The sequence below is a fragment of the Sinohyriopsis cumingii genome, chromosome 11 (genome assembly GCF_028554795.1).
Source record: "Sinohyriopsis cumingii isolate HCF-2022 chromosome 11, ASM2855479v2, whole genome shotgun sequence".
Lineage (NCBI taxonomy): Eukaryota > Metazoa > Mollusca > Bivalvia > Unionida > Unionidae > Sinohyriopsis > Sinohyriopsis cumingii.
In genome coordinates this window covers 57,314,555-57,338,219 of record NC_142971.1, presented here as the reverse complement: position 1 = coordinate 57,338,219, position 23,665 = coordinate 57,314,555, and the positions used below count along the sequence as shown (strand labels likewise).

The 23,665-nt window shown below is 36.4% G+C and overlaps 1 protein-coding gene across 1 annotated transcript in view; it reads left to right on the top strand.

The window, feature by feature from the left end:
- The window catches only part of LOC149788510 (EGF domain-specific O-linked N-acetylglucosamine transferase-like), a 106,374-nt gene that overhangs the window by 24,524 nt on the left and 58,185 nt on the right, over positions 1 to 23,665 (top strand). Inside the window, exons 3-6 of the mRNA XM_089974508.1 lie at positions 4,580 to 4,677; positions 13,528 to 13,636; positions 17,923 to 18,023; positions 23,480 to 23,584. Of these exons, the coding sequence (XP_089830634.1) occupies positions 4,580 to 4,677; positions 13,528 to 13,636; positions 17,923 to 18,023; positions 23,480 to 23,584 (413 nt within the window). The remainder of the gene's footprint in view (positions 1 to 4,579; positions 4,678 to 13,527; positions 13,637 to 17,922; positions 18,024 to 23,479; positions 23,585 to 23,665) is intronic.

Here is a 23,665-nt window from a genome sequence, read left to right as displayed (position 1 = left end):
CTTCTCCAGTTTTTATCTCAGAGATTTGGCTTTGCAGAGGCAAACCTTGAATCTGGTAGGTCCGGTGTCGGCAGCCCAGGTGACCACCAGACCCATTTAAAACAATCAGCACAGCCTATCAGCTTCGCTGGATTCGCCAGTGAAATTTCGGTAGGTAAGAAGATTTCAATAACTATCTTCTTAACTGTATATAGGGGTCACATATCATGGGACCGTAGGCTGTGTTACTTAAAAACCCTCCCAACCACCCCGCTATGTGAGCATCCTCGTATAATATATATCGCTCAGCTTAAAAAACTAGTGACACCTGGCGGTGGCAAGGGGAGGTAAGGGGCAAGAGTTATTGCTGTTTGGTCTATATGAGATAGACAGAAAAGACGAATTTTCGTCTTTTAGTAGGGCTGGATTCGAGAGGTAGCAGGCTTATATCCCTAACGTTAATGTGATCGGGTAAGTATTCTCGGAAAAACATAATTTACTAAAAAATTTGCTTTCTCTTTCAAACATGTATTTGGACAGAATCAGTCATCATCAAGTAGGCCCATATAACTGAATTCAAAAGTGGATTTTAACTCGAGGGTTTTTCAGAATCTGATAACCTTTCTACTTCAGCTGGTAAAAACAAGGCTGTCCCAGATTCAGTTGTCAACAGGCCAGCCTTGTATTTTTGTATGTACAATGTGATGCTGGAAAGCACAAACATGAACAAAACAAAACAGTGATAGGGAACAAGTCAGAATAACATAATTCATCTGATGCAGACCACCAACGGTTTAAAATCTGGAAATGGAGGCATGGCCAAGTCTAAATTATAATAGTGTTCACTGCAAAAACCTTTTGGGCTCAGGACTTGCCACTGAAACATGTTGCCAGTGTCAAATAATTTTAATGTCCGACAATGAATGACATGATTTCATTACTATATGCACAATTGAATTGTGGTGCCAAATAATATTGTTTTAAATGAAATTATAGAAAATAATAATAATAATGTTTTAATAAAATTATAGAAAATGATACTGTTGTTTTAATTGAAATTATAGAAAGTAATAATAGTATTGTTTTAAATGAAATTATAGAAAACAATAATATTATTTTAAATGAAATTATAGAAAATAATAATAAAATATTGTTGGGTGCTGTGAAACCCATGTTTACAAGCAGTATAGCCCATTTCATACTGAATTTAACCAAGTTGTTCCATAATTATCCGAATAACCTCCTGAGTTACTTTATACTCCAGCCAATCAAACGTTGGTGGGCACATGTACATAACAAAATGGCATCCATTGTTGTTTAGAAATATTTCAGAAATAAAATTAATTAAATGATTGAAATTTATATGTAAATTATCCACAGACTTTCAAAAACAAATCTAATAAACTCATACTTTCAAAAACAAATCTGATAAACTCATACTTTCAAAAACAAATCTGATAAACTCATATGAAACGCATTTTTTTATAGTGATGTTTCGGATGCACAGAAATAGTTTGAACAACTTGCTCTTTGATTGTCAGGATTAAATTTGTTTACTTCGACACTGTTTCCTTACTTACATGTACATGTCCAGATGTAAATAGCTCAAAGCTACTCTCTCATATGGGTTTGAAATCCGCCCTGGTTTCCAGAAAATAAGACAGGATGGTTCCAATATTAAATTTCGTCAGTATATGTGGCAGCATCGCTGTTGAATATGCATTTTTCAACTCGATAGACAATGTTGAAGTAGTTACAGAAGTTGAAGCTGATGCTGAAGCGTCCGCCATATTTTGCCCACCACCTATCAAGTGACTATTACAGTCAGCTGACCACCCGCCATGAAGTTCACCAAAGTCTGCATGAAATGGGCTATAGATATAATAGTTGTGTATGTACCCAATTTGAAATTCGCACACAAACACATTGCTTTATTCTATCTTTAAAAGTTGGAAGTTTGAAGTGTTTGTCACCTTTAATAGTGAAAATATTTAAAATAAAAAAGCTCATGTGTCTGTGTTGTTGTTGGTATGACTTTGTGAAATTGATAGATCTGGTGGGAAGTCAAGAATTTTGGAAAAGATTCATAGTAGCACCTTTCTTGACTAGTATTTAACATTCAACCTTGGACTTGAGAGAGTTGAACATTAAACCTTGTACTTGAGAGTATTTAACATTAAACCTTGAACTTGAGAGTATTTAACATTATACCTTGGACTTGAGAGTATTTAACATTAAACCTTGTACTTGAGAGTATTTAACATTAAACCTTGAACTTGAGAATATTTAGCATTAAACCCTGTACTTGAGAGTATTTAACATTAAACCTTGTACTTGAGAGTATTTAGCATTAAACCTTGGACTTGAGAGTGTTTAACATTAAACCTTGAACTTGAGAGTATTTAGCATTAAACCTTGTACTTGAGAATATTTAACATTAAACCTTGTACTTGAGAGTATTTAACATTAAACCTTGTACTTGAGAGTATTTAATATTAAACCTTGGACTTGAGAGTATTTAGTATTTAACCTTGAACTTAAGAGTATTTTGCATTTAACCTTGAACTTAAGAATATTTTGCATTAAACCTTGAACTTGAGAATATTTAGCATTACACCTTGCACTTGAGACTGCATTTTGCATGAAACCTTGGACTTGAGACTGTAATTTGCAATAAACCTTGAACTTGATACTATGTTTTGCATTAAACCTTGGACTTGAGACTTTTGTACTAAACCGTGGACTTGAGACTGTATTCAACATTAAACCTTGGACTTGAGACTATATTTAGCATTAAACCTTGGACTTGAGACTATTTTGCATTAAACCATGGACTTGAGACTGTAATTTGCCCGTGGTCAGAATCCAATTTTGTGTCCGGATTTTAGACTTTTTGGTCTCAGATCTAAGGCAAACTGGTATGAACTGCAAACAGACAGATGAACCTTTGCAAAAAGTAGGATGAGATGGGTATTTGGAATAAACAGTGGTCTCCATGCAAAAATAATTGCTCCGTTTAGCAAAAAAGAACTCCAACTTTAACCCTTCTGCTCATGCGCAAGTCAAATAGCCAACAAAAAACTATGTTTCTAACACATCTAGGCAGTATGTTATTGGAAGATCACAGGGGATTGGGTGTTTTGGGATCTATTCAGAAATAGCTTTCAAAATGTGTTTCCTACTCGATTATCAGGCGAAAATGACAAAAAGCTCCAGGAGTTAACATGTTAAAGGCTGCAACTGAATAGGCATCAGTTGTGAGGCAAGATTATGAAATTCAAATAACCACCCTCTGCTACTAGGCACTGAACAAGTACCACATTTAGGGCTCAATCAAAGGGTTGTCACAACAGAAAACAAAGAAGGTGCTGCCTTTGAAACCCAAGCAATTGAAGTCAAACATACAGAGAGTTGTAGGACTCTACTTGGCATCATCAGATCTGAAACCTAATTAAAAGGATTGTCTACAAAGTGAGTGGTGCCTTTACAAACCAAATGTTTATCATCCCATGTGCATCAGCAGATAACTTAAGATATATCACTTGGGAATTAGATCTGTATATGGAAAAGGAAAATATAAATAAAATGAAAACATTTATTGTATCAAACACGGTGTTTATAAAACAAAACACATATAATACAAATACAGGTTGTTACACAAAATGGAATGATAATAATCTGCCATCAAATATGGCCACTATTACTAAAAGTTGAAATAAAGACAATAAACATCTTCTCCAAAACTGCTGAACATAATTTGATCATGTTTAACAGAAATAACCCTGTCAAGAAGACCTTTCAGATTTGCAAACTTCTTGCCAATTCACCATCAGTTGATGTTAAAAGAATTATATAAATCTTGATGTGCCTTTTCCAAAACTATTGATTAGAATTTGACCAAACTTGACAGAAATGATACTGGCATGGAGACCTTCAGTTTGTGCAGAAGATTCCAATCTACCATCCAATATGGCAACTGTTACTAAAAATATAAAAGCTGTAAATAAGTTAAAACAGAATTTTTATTTAAACTATGTTACCAAAAACTGACAAAACAGAATTTGACCAGATTTAACTGAAAATATTTGGGCATAAAGACCTTTCTTGAATAATCGCAAATGATGTCATACCACATCAGTAATGGCTGGCATACAATAAATAGCCAAACCACCATTATAAATGGCTGGCATACTAGTAATTAAAAAAACCTTGTAAACAACTTCTTCCCAAAACTTGCTATACATGAATTTGATCAGATTTGAATGTAAAAATTTCGGCATTTAAGCCTTTTTAATCACTGGTTCCTAATTTGTATCTATCAAAGTAACACATATTTATGGATTTTTTTTAAAGGAAAAGAAAAAGTATCAAAATGGAAATATTTAATTCATTTTTTAAGAGAGTTGTTATGTCATTTATTAATGTAAAAATAAAATTTCATGATTGACCTGGGTTTGTTTTTAAAGTTCAATGGAGTATCAAATCTAAAAACACAAAACTAAACTGTAATCCTATACACAGATTATAAAATTTCATACAACATTTTTTTCCATGTTGAAAAAACATAAATGTTCAGTTCTTGAAAATATGTGTTCTGCAGTGGACCCTGTCAATGAAAAAATGTTGGGGATATGAAGAGAACTGTTCTGTGTTAGACAGAATGAAAACACCAGAGTGTGATGGTGACAGCCGTGGATGGTAAGTTATTTATGATTTATATTTTTGCAAAACAATCCAAAATAGCAACACAAATAATGTCTAGTCAGCCATCCCCAAATAGTAACTAGGTATATAATGTGCTGTTCACAGCAATTTTGTTGACCTTGGGACATTTTCATTTATCATAGACTTACATTGACCTTGCGACATTTTCATCAATAACATATATACCTCATTGACTGTGGAACATTTTCATCAATCAGTCATAGACATGCATTGACTGTGGAATATTTTTATCAATCAGTCATAGACTTGCATTGACTGTAGAATACTTTCATGAATTCTACATAGACTTACATTGACCTTGAAACATTTTCATCAATAACATATAGATTACATTGACCTTGGAACATTTTCATGACTTATACATAGACTTACATTGACTGTGGAACATTTTCATCAATCAGTCATAGACTTGCATTGACTGTGGAATATTTTTATCAATCAGTCATAGACTTGCATTGACTGTGGAATACTTTCATGAATTCTACATAGACTTACATTGACCTTGAAACATTTTCATCAATAACATGTAGATTACATTGACCTTGGAACATTTTCATGACTTATACATAGACTTACATTGACCTTGGAACATTTTCATCAATAACATATAGACTTACATTGACCTTGGAACATTATCAGGAACTATACGTAGACTTACATTGACTGTGGAACATTTTCATGAATTCTACATAGACTTACATTGACCTTGGAACATTTTCATCAATCATACATAGCCTTACATTGACAGTTGGACATTTTCATGAATAATACATTGACCTTGGGACATTTTCGTGAATCATACATAGACTTATACTGATTGGACATTTTAATACATTCTACATAGACTTATATTGATCTTGGGACAATTTCATGAATTATACATAGACTTACATTGGCCTTTGGACATTTTCATGAATCATACATACACTTATATTGACTCTGGGACATTTTCATGAATTCTACATAGAGTTAAAAAAAAATGGTACTGACAGTTGCCTCACTTGACACTCAGCACTGAGAGTTTATTGTTAGCACTGGTCAGCCTGGTGTCAAGATAATGTGACAGGGTGGGACATCATGCTACATGTCTGTGGCATGATGTCCCAGTGCTAGACATATAAACTGCCACACTGCAGACATTGTAGCGATATGAAAAATTGTTAAAGCTATGTTAAAAATTCTGATCACACACACACACACACACATTGAACTTTGGACATTTTTATGAATTCTACATAGACTTTAATTGGTCTTGGGACATTGTCATGAATTATACATGTACTCACATTGACCTTTGGACATTTTCATGAATCATACATAGACACATTGACCTTTGGACTTATTTATGAATCATTCATATACTCAAATTAACCTTTGGACATTTTCATGATTCATACATAGAATCACATTGACCTTTGGATATTTTCATGAAACATACATGGATTCACATTGACCTGTGAACATTTTCATTCATCATACATAGACACATTGACCTTTGGACATTTTCATGAATTATACATGTACTCACATTAACCTTTGGACATTTTCATACATCATACATATACACATTGACCTTTGGACATTTTCATGATTCATACATTGACCTTGGGACATTTTCATGAATCATACATGGACTCACATTGACCTGTGAACATTTTCATAACTCATACATGGACTCACATTGACTTGTGAACATTTTCATGAATCATATATGGACTCACATTGACCTGTGAACATTTTCATGACTCATACATGGACTTACATTGACCTGTGAACATTTTCATGACTCATACATGGACTCACATTGAACTGTGAACATTTTCATGACTCATACATGGACTCACATTGAACTGTGAACATTTTCATGAATCATACATGGACTCACATTGACCTGTGAACATTTTCATGAATCATACATGGACTCACATTGAACTGTGAACATTTTCATGAATCATACATGGACTCACAGTGACCTGTGAACATTTTCATGAATCATACATGGACTCACATTGAACTGTGAACATTTTCATGAATCATACATGGACTCACATTGACCTGTGAACATTTTCATGAATCATACATGGATTCACAGTGACCTGTGAACATTTTCATGACTCATACATGGACTCACATTGAACTGTGAACATTTTCATGACTCATACATGGACTCACATTGAACTGTGAACATTTTCATGAATCATACATGGACTCACATTGAACTGTGAACATTTTCATGAATCATACATGGACTCACATTGAACTGTGAACATTTTCATGAATCATACATGGACTCACAGTGACCTGTGAACATTTTCATGAATCATACATGGACTCACATTGAACTGTGAACATTTTCATGAATCATACATGGACTCACATTGACCTGTGAACATTTTCATGAATCATACATGGATTCACAGTGACCTGTGAACATTTTCATGACTCATACATGGACTCACATTGAACTGTGAACATTTTCATGAATCATACATGGATTCACAGTGACCTGTGAACATTTTCATGAATCATACATGGACTCGCATTGACCTGTGAACATTTTCATGAATCATACATGGACTCACATTATCCCAATTTAAGAAAGATTCAGATTGTGGGCATGATTCACACATTTTAATGAGTTTACTTTTTTGTCATCTAATTTGCAGAAATTGCAACCACATTTGGAGTCTTTATTTCTGGTCCAATTTCAGTTAAACCTAGAATATATGCTTATCTTGGCTAACCTGTCAGTGTGTGATTTGTAATAAATTTATGATACTGCATCTTAATTTTGAAATGGCATTTTCACTGTACAATTTGTGATGACAATTGCTACTGTCAGTGTTTCCTGTAGATGTGCAAGATTGTGAGTAAAAAATCCCCTTGGTGTCAGAGCTAGGATCAGATAGAATTATAAACAAACCTTGGTGTCAGAGCTAGGATCAGATAGAATTATAAACTAACATTGGTGTCAGAGCTAGGGTCAGACAGAATTATAAACAAACATTGGTTTCAGAACTGAGGGTTGTATAAACAAATATGCATGCAATGGCACAAATTCCATCCACAGACAAATCTAGTAATCAATGGCACAAATTCCATCCACAGACAAATCTAGTAATCAATAGCACAAATTTCATCCACAGACAAATCTAATAATCAATGGCACAAATTTCAACCACTGACAAATCTAATAATCAATGGCACGCATTTCAGTCACAAACAAATCTAATAATCAATGGCACGCGTTTCAGTCACAGACAAATGTAATAATCAATGGCACAAATTTCATCAATAGACACAGGGCTGAGCAAATTTTTTTTTTGACCACTAGTCCAGGACAAGTGGTTTCAGAAAATTCACTAGTCCCACCTTTCTCTTGACTAGTCCCACCTTACTCTTCACTAGTCCCACCTTACTTTTTACAACTCCCAAAATGGTAATCACTTGCCGAGATTTGATGAGACGTATGTACTTAATCCATAGAAAAAAAGAAACGAAATAATATACAATATAATAATTTCTTAAAAGAATTTAATTTTTCAAAAACATTGGTTGTTATACATTTGGCTTCTTCAGGTTCATGTATATATGTTTTTAGCTGATGGATTTGAAAATATGTTCATGTGTATGTCTGCCACAGGCACCAGCACTAAGCCAGTAGTTGACAGCTGTGTCTGGGTTAAAGTCCTCAAACTCTGGTCCATTTGCAGAAATGTTCATTAGCATTTGTAAACTCTCATGGTTTAAGGAATTTCTTAAAGAAGTATTGATTAAGTTCATTGAACTAAATCCTCGTTCACTCTTAGCAGTGGATGGGCTTATTACAAACATGATTTCTAATAGTTTGCATAATTGACTGAGGCTAGGTGGAGTATTTACTAAGAGTGTGCCAGTTTTGGATATTGTTTGCAGTAAATGCAAAACATCTTTCCTTCCGAGTCAATATATTCAAGCCCGGGATGACAATCAATCCAATGTGGCTGAAAATTTCTCTGTCTCTTAGTAGTGTCATATTTGACATTTTTTTCCATCACGGATTGTTGCTTGTGTCTCTTTGGAGAAATAGCTACCGCACACTGAGTATCTATCTTATGTTTTATCCCTCCATTTTCAAACAAATTTACCTTCTCCGAATCGCAGTTTTTACCTTCCTTGTGAAAATAATTTAACAAACTCATTTTATCCACAGAGTAACTATCAGCCTGCTTGACAATGACTTCTAAAGTGATCATAACATCAATTTTCTCTTTTAAATACGAATTGAAACAGCTCATTAATTAGCGTAATTGTTTCACTTCAAACACAATATCGCACGTGGAAGTTAATCATCTGTATAATCAATTATAATTTAAAGGATCATTAATGTCATTTAATCAGTTCATAAAGGAAACCAACACTGATGTCAGTAAAGTACCTTTCATTAATTTAATTACACTGACTCGCTGGATTAAAATCATAGTGAGCCGCTCGTTATGATCTAGATTGAGTAAACTCATTGCAACAAAACCGCATACAACACTGCTAATTGATCATACTGGCTTTCTTTTGTTTGACGTGTTTTGATTTGCCGATAATTTGGTCGTTTAGTCCAATATGCAGTCAAGCTGTAACAGGATGTAAATGTATACACGAAGAGGGGTAGAATCAAGTATTCAGTATGCCCGGAGGGCATGATTGGCCAAATAAAGATAGATACAGTGATTAAAGCACGAAAATAAGGACTAGCCCGACTTTTTTAAAAAGCACTTGTCCCAGACTAGCAACTTGGAAAATTTTACTTGCCCGACTTAAAAAATTACTAGTCCGGGATGTCGGGCTTTGGGATTCGCTCAGCCCTGAGACACAACTAATAATCTTTTTCACAAATTTCAACCACAGACAATTCTAATAATCAATGGCACAAATTTCATCAGTAGGTAAATCTAATAATCAATGGCACAGATTTCAACCACAGATGGGGCCCCGAGTGGCCGAGTGATCTAAAGCGCTCTCCGTTATGGATCACTGCCATCTCACCTCTATCTGCGTGGGTTCAAGTCATGGATTCGGCCAATGTTGGTATGTGAGAAAGCTTGCCGGTAGCTTTTCGTGGGTCGGTGGTTCTTTCCGGGGTTTTCCTGGGTTCTTCCTCCACCATTAATACTGGCCGCCATGTATAGCCTATCATGTGCTGAAAAATGGCGTTAAACCCAACAACAACATCAACTACAGACAAATCTAATAGGTCAGATGGCACAAACAGCTCTCTTAATTCATCCACACATACCGCTCCAGTGGCCTAGTGGTTAGAACATCCACCTCGAATGTGGGAGGTCATAAGTTTGATCCCCAGCTGAGTCATACCAAAGACTTACAAAAATGGTACTAACAGCTGCCTCACTGGGCATTCAACATTAAGAGGTTAGTGTTAGGACTGGTCAGCCTGGTGTCAGGATAATGTGATGGCTGGGACATCATGCTACATGTCTGCGGCATGATGCCCCAGTGCTAGACATCACTGTAAACTGCCACATTGCAGATTTTGTAGTGATATGACTGAAAAATTGTTAAAGCTATGTTCAGAATCAAAATCACATCACATCACATTATCCACGCATAAATTTAAAATATCAAATCACACAAATTTCATCCACAGACAAATCAATAAATGGTTCAGATGGCTTGTTTAGTTCCTCCACAGACAAACCTAGGAAATCAGCTTGTTCATATGACTTGCTTTTTGCATCCACAGATAAATAGAATAAATCATATGGCCCAAATTTTATTCGTCGACAAGTAGTAAATATAATTTCTGAAATGGCTTGTTTAATCCATCCATTGACAAATTAAATATTTCAAATGCCACAAATTTCATCCACAAATAAATTGTTCAAGTGGCATGTATAGTTCATTGAGAGATAAATTTATTAAATGGCTCAAATGCATGTTTGGTCAATTGACAGATAAATCTAATAAATCCAAAACACTGGCATCAGCTATGTGAGCATCTCACTGTTTACAACAGAAATTAGTTCCTAATACTCAGTACTCAGTTCTATTTTTAGACACATGTCATGCAGTAAGAAGGAGTTCAGAATGGAAAAATACTGTTTGATTCTGACAATGTAAAGTTAATGGGTTAAAAAATGCAATATAATAAATACTGTTTTGCCAGTTTTTTAATTTTGTTGAATCTGTTATTTGAACCAGTTAACCAATCATATTTTAAACCAGTAAGCCAGTCATATTTGGACCAGTAAGCCAATCATATTTTAAACCAGTAAGCCAATCATATTTGAACCAGTAAGCCAATCATATTTTAAACCAGTAAGCCAGTCATATTTGAACCAGTAAGCCAATCATATTTTAAACCAGTAAGCCAATCATATTTGAACCAGTAAGCCAATCATATTTTAAACCAGTGAACCTGTCATGTTTTAACCATTAAACTAATCAGGTTTGAAACAGTAAACCATTCATATTTCAATCATTGAACCTATTTTATTTGAACCAGTAAAACATATATATTTTACATCTGCTTTGCATTGGTCAGTTTGAGGTTTACTGGTTCAAGTTCACCTCAACACAGGTCAGTATCAAGACTGAGAAAAGTTTATGATGAGATGATCCAGCATCTGCTTTATTGAGCCTGTTATCACTCCTGATACTAATTTTTAAAATAGGATTTTGGTCATTCTTTGTAAATGTTGAGTTCTCAGATTAGGTGTAATTTTCTATTTTGATGATTAAGCTATCTTTGAACAATGCTGTTGCCGTATAGGGAAAGTTCGGATGAATGAAAGTTGAAATTAACAAGATTATTCATTACCTTAATTGTAGTATTTAGAAGTATTAACTGACATGTGAAACTGAATGTAGCACATGCCATCTTGACTTAAAACGGAATGTAGTTCATGCCATTTTGACTTAAAGCTGAATATAGTGCATTGTAGAATCATATGAATACAAGTATTTTTCAGTTTTGAGTGGATTGATGTGAAACTTAGTCCATTGTCAGATTTGTCTCATCTTGACAGTCACATCACAGGTCCCATGGATATGATGGTCATATCAACACTGTAGTATCAGCAACAGATTTCTTATGAAATCAGTTCGTCCTAAATATAAATGGTGCCCTGCAGTCATCCAGTAGGACTGCCAAAATACATATTGGAAGTATTGTTGTCATATATTTTCCTGAATGGATTTTTATATTGGAATTCGGTTTTCAAAAAATCATGTGCCATTGTTGTGGAGCACTTAATACAACTCTGCTGGTCAGGTACGTTCATAAAATTAAGAAGTTTGCAGCCTAATAAATGACTTCATTAAGCCAAAATTGTGTGGTCATTGTCCATACATATCATAATAGTTGGTGGTCTGGGCCAGAACTACAATGCCACACATAGCATGATAGTTGGTGGATTGGATTTAGCCAGAACTACAATGTTATGAATATTGTGATAGTTGGTGAATTGGGCCAGCACTACAATGTCATGTATATCATGATAGTTGGTGGATTGGATTGGTCCAGAACTACAATACCACACATAGCATGATAATTGGTGGATTGGATTGGGCCAGAACTACAATGTCATGAATATTGTGATAGTGGATTGGGCCAGTACTTCAATGACATGTATATCATGATAGTTGGTGGATTGGATTGGACCAGCACTACAGTACCATGTATATCATGATAGTTAGTGGATTGGGCCAGTACTTCAATGACATGTATATCATGATAGTTGGTGGATTGGATTGGACCAGCACTACAATACCATGCATATCGTGATAGTTGGTGGATTGGGCCAGCACTACAATACCATGCATATCATGATAGTTAGTGGATTATGGGCCAGCACTACAATACCATGCATGTCGTGATAGTGGATTGGGCCAGGACTACAATACCATGCATATCATGATAGTGGATTGGACCAGGACTACAATACCATGCATGTCGTGATAGTTAGTGGATTATGGGCCAGCACTACAATACCATGCATATTGTGATAGTGGATTGGGCCAGGACTACAATACCATGCATGACGTGATAGTGGATTGGGCCAGGACTACAATACCATGCATGACGTGATAGTTAGTGGATTGTGCCAGCACTACAATACCATGCATATCGTGATAGTGGATTGGACCAGCACTACAGTACCATGTATATCGTAATAGTTAGTGGATTATGAGCCAGCACTACAGTACCATGCATATCATGATAGTTAGTGGATTATGGACCAGCACTACAATACCATGCATATCGTGATAGTGGATTATGGGCCAGCACTACAGTACCATGCATATCGTGATAGTGGATTGGGCCAGGACTACAATACCATGCATATCGTGATAGTGGATTGGGCCGGGACTACAATACCATGCATGTCGTGATAGTGGATTGGGCCAGCACTACAATGTCATCTATATCATGACAGGTTAATTTTGGCTGAAAGCCAGTCATATCTTGTTATTGTGCTATGACTAGTAATACCTTAGTGCTAAAATTCCATTAAAAAAAATATCACCACTATCATCTTCAGCAGCTGTGTGCTGATTAGTATAGGTGAATTCCTAAATGCCTTTAAATTCATTCAAAAACAATAAACATTTTATTATAAGTATACATATTTTGGGTGTGTGTGTATAAAATGCAAGTAAATGAATATGATTTGTTTATGAAAAGAAAGTACAAAACAAAGGAGATTTTAATAAATGTGCATCTCTGTCATGCTAGTAGGGGTGGGATATTGGAGGGGCACTGTTATATTTATGTGAGAAAATTGTGCACCATACCTCTTGCTTACATGCAATACTTTCTTTCCTTGACAGGACAGCAGACCCTGCCAGTCAGTTGGACATGTTCTGGAAGCAAACAGACTTTGGTTATGTAAACGAGAGACTAAAAGAGATGAAGAGTCTCTGTACACCAAATACTCAGGTACTTAGAAGAGATGAAAACACTGTGCATGTCAAACACAGGTATTTAGGAGAGATGAAATCACTGTGCATGTCAAACACAGGTATTTAGGAGAGATGAAAACACTGTGCATGTCAAACACAGGTATTTAGAAGGGATGACAACACTGTATATATCAAACTCAGGTATTCAGAAGAGATTAAAACACTGTATGTAAAGCACAGGTATTCAGAAGAGATGAAAACACCGTTTAACAAACACAGGCATTTAGAAGAGATGAAAACACTGTATTTAACAAACACAGGCATTTAGAAGAGATGAAAACACTGTATTTAACAAACACAGGCATTTAGAAGAGATGAAAACACTGTATTTAACAAACACAGGCATTTAGAAGAGGTGAAAACACAGGCATTTAGAAGAGATATAAACACTGTATGTCAGACACATGTATTCAGAAGAGATGAAAACACTATTTATTAAACACAGGTATTCAGAAGAGATGACATTCTATATATAAGAAACACAGGTAGTCAGAAGAGATGAAAACACTGTAAATCAAATACAAGTATTTATAAAAGATGAAAAACAATGTGTATGTCAAAAACCAGTATTCAGAAGAGATAAAAACACTGGATATCAAACACAGGTATCTAGAAGAGATGAAAATACTATGTCAAATACAGGTACATGTATTTTGAATAGACCTACATTCCACAGCCAAGGATGTAATTTAAACAGACCTACATTCTATTACAAAGTATGTAATTTGAATAGACCTACATTCTGTTGCAAAGGATGTAATTTGAATAGACCTACATTCCATTGCAAAGGATGCAATTTATATAGACCTACATTCCATTGCAAAGGATGCAATTTATATAGACCTACATTCCATTGCAAAGGATGTAAGTTAAACAGACCTACATTCCATTGCAAAGGATGTAATTTAAACAGGCCTACATTCCATTGCAAAGGAATAGACCTACATTCTATTGCAAAGGATTGCAATACATTTTCACTTGCAGTGATTTCACCCTCTATGTCTGTGGAATAGTATCCATTCTCTTTTTATCAAATATGGTTTGTATTGATAATTATTTTAATAAAATTTATGAACTTACTAAAATTAGATATGAAGCATAGAACCAATGGTTTTTCTTGTCAATTTTGTATGTCAAGAGAGGGAGGCAACTCAGGTTTAGTTGATTAATTAGATGCCATGGTAGTTATCTCCTTTGAATATTTTCTGCTGCTTGTGGCACTTGCCACAATAGTAGGAAATGTTTTATCAAATATTTTTGGTTTTTAATATAATTGTCTAGTTAAACATACTGAAAATGAAAACATATAGAAAATATATTTAAAGGCAGTTTGTTTATGATAGTAGAAAGGAGTGATATCTCTCGAATTCTTTCAATCAGGTAAATTAGTGTCACTTCAACTAGACCTGAATACCACATAATAAATGTATTTTTTTGGTTTACCATGGCATGACACACCATGATATGTACCACTGTATACTGCAATTATATTAGGGACCAACTATTTAATATTCTCAGGTAATGGCCAGACTCCTCTTGTTTCCTTTTTTAGCATTTTCATCTTTCAGTAGCTGGAAAGAGTATATCACTCTGATTTATAGCAAAAATTGTATCTAATATATCATTCAAAGAAAGAAAAAAATAAAATATCTCATTTGAACAGAAATCACCCACCCCCAGTTGAGTTTTTGCCCGAATATCTTTCACAACATCCAATTTGACCATGTTGGCATATATGACAGTTGTCAACTTTGATTAAAGAATTGTAAATATAATTATATTCAAAATTATTTTATAACACATGCAGCTGCTGTGAAAAAAAATGAAATCATTTTTTTCATTATTATGTCCTGAATATAAAAACATGCAGTTAAATTTGTAATAAGATTACTCTTGAATTTCTGTACATTTCTTACTGACAGAAAGAAACTAATGAAGTATATTTACAGTGAAAACATACAACTGGAAGAATACATTGGTATACTGGCAATATGATGGAACTCTAACTTCTATCCTGTAAGCCACTGTTTTCATTACTCCTTGACTTTTTGCAAGAAAGAAGTAATAGTTCAGAAATGTAGATCAGAATATGATCTCTAGTTGGTCCAAAATGAAAATGGCACTAATCAAACATTTATTATGGCCACAGTGGCAGCCATCTTGAAATTCTTGCTGTTGCTAGGCATCATGAACATCAAGGCATGTCAAAATGGAGTTTTCATCAAAAGACTGCTAATGAAGTCTCATTTGTCCTAAATGAAAATGGTTGTTTGGATGTCCAGTATGGCCACCACAGTGGATCTTTATATTAACAAAGACTTCTGATGATGTCTGCTTGGTTCCAGCTGAAAATAGTTTCAAATCGACATCTTGTATGGCCAACACAGGAGCTATCTTGAAAATGTTGTTATTGTTTTGTCTCCTGAACAGAATGCCATATTAACATTAAAGGTTTTCACCAGAAGATTTTGCATCTATATAAGATATGGCCACCACAGCAGCCATCTTGAAAATTGTATCATGTCATGTCTACATTGGGTTTTTACCAGACTTCTCATTATGTCTACTTGGTCTTGATTGAAAATGGTACCAATCTGTTACCCAATATGGCCACCATGGCAGCCATCTTGAAAATCTTTTATTACTATTCCTCATAAATGTAAAGTCAAAGTGATATGGTATTTTCACAAGAAGACTCATTGGGGTTTCAGTTGGAGCTGAATAGAAATGGTATTGTTTTCACCACAAATATGGTTGCATATTGAAAATTTACCACTAATTTTTCTGAATTGATGATCATATCAACATGGATTTTAACTAACAGCCTTGTAATTGTGCCTAGTATGTCCTAAATGAAGATAGTGCTAATCCGACATCTAGTATGAATGCAACTGTGGGTAATTTGAAAATCCTGTCACTATTGAATATCAGAGATGGTTTTTACATTTATCAGTTATAAAGAAGAAATAATCTTATCTTGAATTCCTGGATTTTTTTTCAAACAGCATAGAGGGAAAGGACGATATTTGAAAACATATGCAAAGGAGTAAATTTGAATGGCTTTGACATGAAAATTAACAACAGATGAATTTTTGGAAATAATATAACCACTTTGAGATCCTTCTGGATCTGAAACACAGCTTTAAACACTTTAGGGTCACCATGGTTTTGAAAATTCTTTGCATTGTTAAAGAAAATCCAACTCAAGCTGTAGACTTCAAAATATTTTTCCTGGTCTAAAAGCCATTGAAATTAGAAGAATCTTGGAATAATGAGGAAGTTAGAAGAATCTTGGAATAATGAGGAAATACATTCAGGGGATTTGATAATTAAAGTAGTTGGCTGCCAAGTAAATTCTATAGTTATTCCAAAAAATATAGTTATTAGCAAATGATTATTATGGTGTCTGTTTGGTCCTTAATCATAATATTTTCTGTCTGATCTACAATATGGCTACATTGGTAGCCATCTTGACAATCTTGTTATCACTAATCCATCTGGATGGATGGTTGTCTAAGAATTTTGTTTTCAACAAAGACTTTTCATGGTGTCTATTTGGTCCTAAATGAAAATTGTCCTGATTTGACATCCAATATGGCCACTCAGCAGTCATCTTGAAAATCTTATTATTACTACTTTCCTAAAGAAATATCATATCGGCATATTGTTTTCACCTGAATATTCTTATGGTGCATAGTTGGTCCCAAATGAAAATGATGCCAATTTAATATCCAATTTAACCACCATAGTGACAGTCTTGAATTTTGTTTATTGCTACTTCTCTAGAAATGATGGCCATATCAACATAGTGTTTTCACCAGAAGACTTCTTATGATGTGTGGATGGTATTGAATGAAAATGATGTTGATCATTGTAAAACATGGTTTCCATGGTCACCATCTTGAAATCTTGTCACTCAAGAATAGCAGAGATGGTTTCAACAATCAGGTGTATAAAAAAAAAGTCCCCAGTCTTATTTTGGATTCCTGAAAATTGTTTTTGGTCAGCAGAGCATCTGTCCCATCAATGAATCATCATTAAAACTTTAGTAAGAATCATAAATGTGCTTTAGGATGTGTGAAAAAATTAAAATGGAACTATTTGGCTGCATTCTGAAGACCTCATAGAGATGTTATAACAGCCATCATAGTGCATGTTTTAAGGACAGAAAAGCTTACAGAATATAAAATATTGTCACCTTGTATGATTCAGATGAATGAGCATTTAGTGTACAAAATTTAAAGATATTTTTTTATGTTTCAGAATGACTCCAGTTTGGAATGTGTTAGATATACTCGCTTTTGCAGAGGAAAGAATATTTATTTTGATTTTAGAGATGCCAGTTTTTCTCAATCAAGAGAAAGGTATTTATGAAATATTTCCACATTTTAAAAGTTATAAATTTACTAGCTTTTATCCATAAAGTTTTTGTGTTAGGTTTCGTAAGGTCTAAATGGAATCCAAACTTAGGTGAATGTTAATGGCATGGATATGACCTATACCCTTTGGCATGATGGCATGGATATGACCTATGCCCTTTGGCATGATGGCATGGATATGACCTATGCCCTTTGGCATGATGGCATGGATATGGGCAATACCCTCTGGCATGATGGCATGGATATGGGCAATACCCTCTGGCATGATGGCATGGATATGGGCAATACCCTCTGGCATGATGGCATGGATATGGGCAATACCCTCTGGCATGATGGCATGGATATGGGCAATACCCTTTGGCATGATGGCATGGATATGAGCAATACCCTTTGGCATGATGGCATGGATATGGGCAATACCCTCTGGCATGATGGCATGGATATGGGCAATACCCTCTGGCATGATGGCATGGATATGGGCAATACCCTCTGGCATGATGGCATGGATATGGGCAATACCCTTTGGCATGATGGCATGGATATGAGCAATACCCTTTGGCATGATGGCATGGATATGGGCAATACCCTCTGGCATGATGGCATGGATATGGGCAATACCCTCTGGCATGATGGCATGGATATGGGCAATACCCTTTGGCCTGATGGCATGGATATGGGCAATACCCTTTGGCATGATGGCATGGATATGGGCAATACCCTTTGGCATGATGGCATGGATATGGGCAATACCCTTTGGCATGATGGCATGGATATGAGCAATACCCTTTGGCATGGTGGCATGGATATGACCTATACCCTCTGGCATGGTGGCATGGATATGACCTATACCCTTTGGCATGATGGCATGGATATGAGCAATACCCTTTGGCATGGTGGCATGGATATGACCTATGCCCTTTGGCATGATGGCATGGATATGGGCAATACCCTCTGGCATGATGGCATGGATATGGGCAATACCCTCTGGCATGATGGCATGGATATGACCTATACCCTCTGGCATGATGGCATGGATATGGGCGATACCCTCTGGCATGGTGGCATGGATATGGGCGATACCCTCTGGCATGGTGGCATGGATATGGGCAATACCCTCTGGCATGGTGGCATGGTTATGGGCAATACCCTCTGGCATGGTGGCATGGATATGGGCAATACCCTCTGGCATGATGGCATGGATATGGGCAATACCCTCTGGCATGTTGGCATGGATATGGGCAATACCCTCTGGCATGATGGCATGGATATGGGCAATACCCTCTGGCATGGTGGCATGGATATGGGCATTACCCTCTGGCATGATGGCATGGATATGGGCAATACCCTCTGGCATGATGGCATGGATATGGGCAATACCCTCTGGCATGATGGCATGGATATGGGCAATACCCTCTGGCATGATGGCATGGATATGACCTATACCCTCTGGCATGATGGCATGGATATGGGCAATACCCTCTGGCATGGTGGCATGGATATGGGCAATACCCTCTGGCATGATGGCATGGATATGGGCAATACCCTCTGGCATGATGGCATGGATATGGGCAACACCCTCTGGCATGATGGCATGGATATGGGCAATACCCTCTGGCATGATGGCATGGATATTGGCAATACCCTCTGGCATGATGGCATGGATATGGGCAATACCCTCTGGCATGGTGGCATGGATATGGGCAATACCCTCTGGCATGATGGCATGGATATGGGCAATACCCTCTGGCATGGTGGCATGGATATGGGCAATACCCTCTGGCATGATGGCATGGATATGGGCAATACCCTCTGGCATGATGGCATGGATATGAGCTATACCCTCTGGCATGATGGCATGGATATGGGCAATACCCTCTGGCATGGTGGCATGGATATGGGCAATACCCTCTGGCATGGTGGCATGGATATGGGCAATACCCTCTGGCATGTTGGCATGGATATGGGCAATACCCTCTGGCATGATGGCATGGATATGGGCAATACCCTCTGGCATGGTGGCATGGATATGGGCATTACCCTCTGGCATGATGGCATGGATATGGGCAATACCCTCTGGCATGATGGCATGGATATGGGCAATACCCTCTGGCATGATGGCATGGATATGGGCAATACCCTCTGGCATGATGGCATGGATATGACCTATACCCTCTGGCATGATGGCATGGATATGGGCAATACCCTCTGGCATGGTGGCATGGATATGGGCAATACCCTCTGGCATGATGGCATGGATATGGGCAATACCCTCTGGCATGATGGCATGGATATGGGCAATACCCTCTGGCATGATGGCATGGATATGGGCAATACCCTCTGGCATGATGGCATGGATATGAGCAATACCCTCTGGCATGATGGCATGGATATGGGCAATACCCTCTGGCATGGTGGCATGGATATGGGCAATACCCTCTGGCATGATGGCATGGATATGGGCAATACCCTCTGGCATGGTGGCATGGATATGGGCAATACCCTCTGGCATGATGGCATGGATATGGGCAATACCCTCTGGCATGATGGCATGGATATGAGCTATACCCTCTGGCATGATGGCATGGATATGGGCAATACCCTCTGGCATGATGGCATGGATATGGGCAATACCCTCTGGCATGATGGCATGGATATGGGTGATACCCTCTGGCATGGTGGCATGGATATGACCTATACCCTCTGGCATGGTGGCATGGATATGAGCTATACCCTCTGGCATGAAGGCATGGATTTGAGCAATACCATCTGGAATGATGTCTTGGATATGAGCAATACCCTCTGGCATGATGGCATGGATATGAGCGATACCCTCTGGCATGATGGCATGGATATGAGCAATCCATGCCATCATGCCACAGGGATATGAGCAATACCCTCTGGCATGATGGCATGGATATGAGCAATACCCTCTGGCATGATGGCATGGATATGAGCTATACCCTCTGGCATGATGGCACAAATGAAAGCTAAACCCATGGTAATTAGTGTATTCGTGTAAAAAGCTATAATTGCAGAGTAAGAGGAAATTTGGATCCTTCATGTAGTTGTTAGTTTGTCAAAGATTTTGAAAAATGTGGCAGATATTGTTCTCAGCATGCTATTCTTAAAGTCATTGATGGAACAGACCTTAGCTGCTGCACTTGTCACTGACAACCTGGAAAAGCTGTTCATATGCTGTGCATGACTTTTTTTTGGAGTAAACTGTAACCATTAGTAACATAGGCATTTGTGAATGGGACTCTCATGGTATATCTGTGAAAACAGTGGTTGGACCATGTCAGAGGTACTGTCCATGAAGATGGTTACAGCTTTACCTGAGGGTATTTTTTATATAGCTATTTTAACAATGGTTTTTTAAAAATACCAAGTTCAGTTTACCTACTGCTTCACGTGCAAATGTCTGCAGTGAGAAACCCAATTACCACGAGTTCTCTGGTGACATCGTAGATTTTACTACAACCAGGGTACTTATAGCCTATGATATCTCTGTATAATCTTAGTAAGAGTTCCATCAGGAATCAGTCAACAGCTCCATATTTCTTTATAAATCTATATGTTGATCATCCATGGTGATACATTGATTTAAGTACACATTTATGGTCTGATTAATTCCATTTAGCAACGATATCATTTCCGTGCATTGGTTGTTGAACTCAGTGCACATCATTTTTTTAAATCCATTGTTAGACCTTATGTGTATGAATGTGGTATCAGATTCATTAGTCATTCAATTAAATTGTAAATAAACATCTTGTTAATGAAATTGTGTTCAAAGTCTATGCTAGATCCAATTCCAGTTGACTTCATCCAGTTACAATAAAACATTTCTCCATATTTAAGAAAATTTGTAACTGTTTAAGGAGTTTGTTGATACTTTTGTTATTGGTTCAAAGCAAAGTTTTGCCCATCTTCACCTGGTTGCTTGAGCCCTATTTTTCAATCTTTTTAAACATGGTGAATACAATTTTAAATATTGAACAGTTTAGATCGATGGCCCAAGAATTAAAAACTCAACATATGGTGAACAAAATCTTTTACACAAGAATCTCCCATTTTATGGAATGAACTACCTAATCACTTTAGAGACCATGAACTACCTAATCACTTAGAGGCCATGAGCTACCTAATCACTTTAGAGACCATGAACTACCTAATCACTTTAGAGACCATGAGCTACCTAATCACTTTAGAGACCATGAGCTACCTAATCACTTTAGAGACCATGAGCTACCTAATCACTTTAGAGACCATGAACTACCTAATCACTTAGAGACCATGAGCTACCTAATCACATTAGAGACCATGAGCTACCTAATCACTTTAGAGACCATTCAAATTTTAATTTATTTAGATCATTGATTTTATCATGGAATTTTAAAGACAGTAAATGTAATATCTGCAAAAAATACTTTCCCCCATGCCAATTCTCTTGCAGTGATGACAGCAACTGATAGTATTTGTTACCATTTTGTTTTACTGTCCTTGTCTTATCTGTCATGAAGTGTCCGTCTTTCTTTTTATGTAAAGCTGAATCTGTGTCTCAGCACACTTCTAGTCCTAAATTGGTACTTGGTCCTAGATTGTACTTTTAGTCCTAAATTGGTAATTGGTCCTAAATTGGTACTTAATCAAATTTAAATTTTGATTGAAATCTGTAGTTGATAGTTACTGAGACATCTTGTTATTTATCTGTTTGTATGGGTCCTTTTGCATTCTTCATGTTTTAACCTTTGTTGTTTTCTGCCACTTGTTTGGTTTTGATTTTTAGCTCACCTATATGTTAAAGTTAGTGTTTTTCAAAATGAGTTTTGCAATCTTCTAACAACTCCATATCTTGTTTTGTTTATAAAAGGAGATTTGCAGCCCTGTCATTTTTTTGCAGTCTTATCATTTTTTTTCTTTTGGTTGTCCAAAGAGATTGCAATCATACCTTCTCACAAGACCACTCATTCTGCATGAAAAACCAGCCTTATAAATGGGGTAGCCTCTCATAAGGGGGACAAAATAGATAAACTATACTGTTTTATGGTTGGACAAGGTGGCCTCTCTCAATAAGGTCAACTCTGATGGGTACCACAGTTGTAAGAAAATTGTTTTCTGTTTTGTCCAACAAGCAAAGTCATAGTATGGACCTCTATTTGCATCTTGACAAAATCTTGTGTAGTTTGCTGCTATTATCAAAAGCAGGGCTGTTTTTGTCTAGATACAAAATATGTCTATTTGAGAGAAAATATGGCTTTTTGATATGCTCTTGACAGAAATTCTATTTGGATCAATTGAAAAACCAAATCTCTCCAGCTGGTTATCAGAGTTTTTTTTAAACAGCTAATTTAGTAATATAAATTTTCATTTAAATAAGATTGAATTTTTGTTGTTGAAACGATTACTGAATATTAAACACTTTTTTATGCTGTTTTCAGATTCCGTGAGGATATATTTAAAGCAGGTCAAATAGGTGGTCACTGTACACTAGATAGTGAAGTACTGAAAGCTGAAGGAGAACACAAAAGTGCCTTACAATCATGGTAGAGTAGTCCCTCAGTATACCACTACCCCCTTATAATGCACACATAATATTATGGATCTTTTAAGAATTGTTCGGTTTT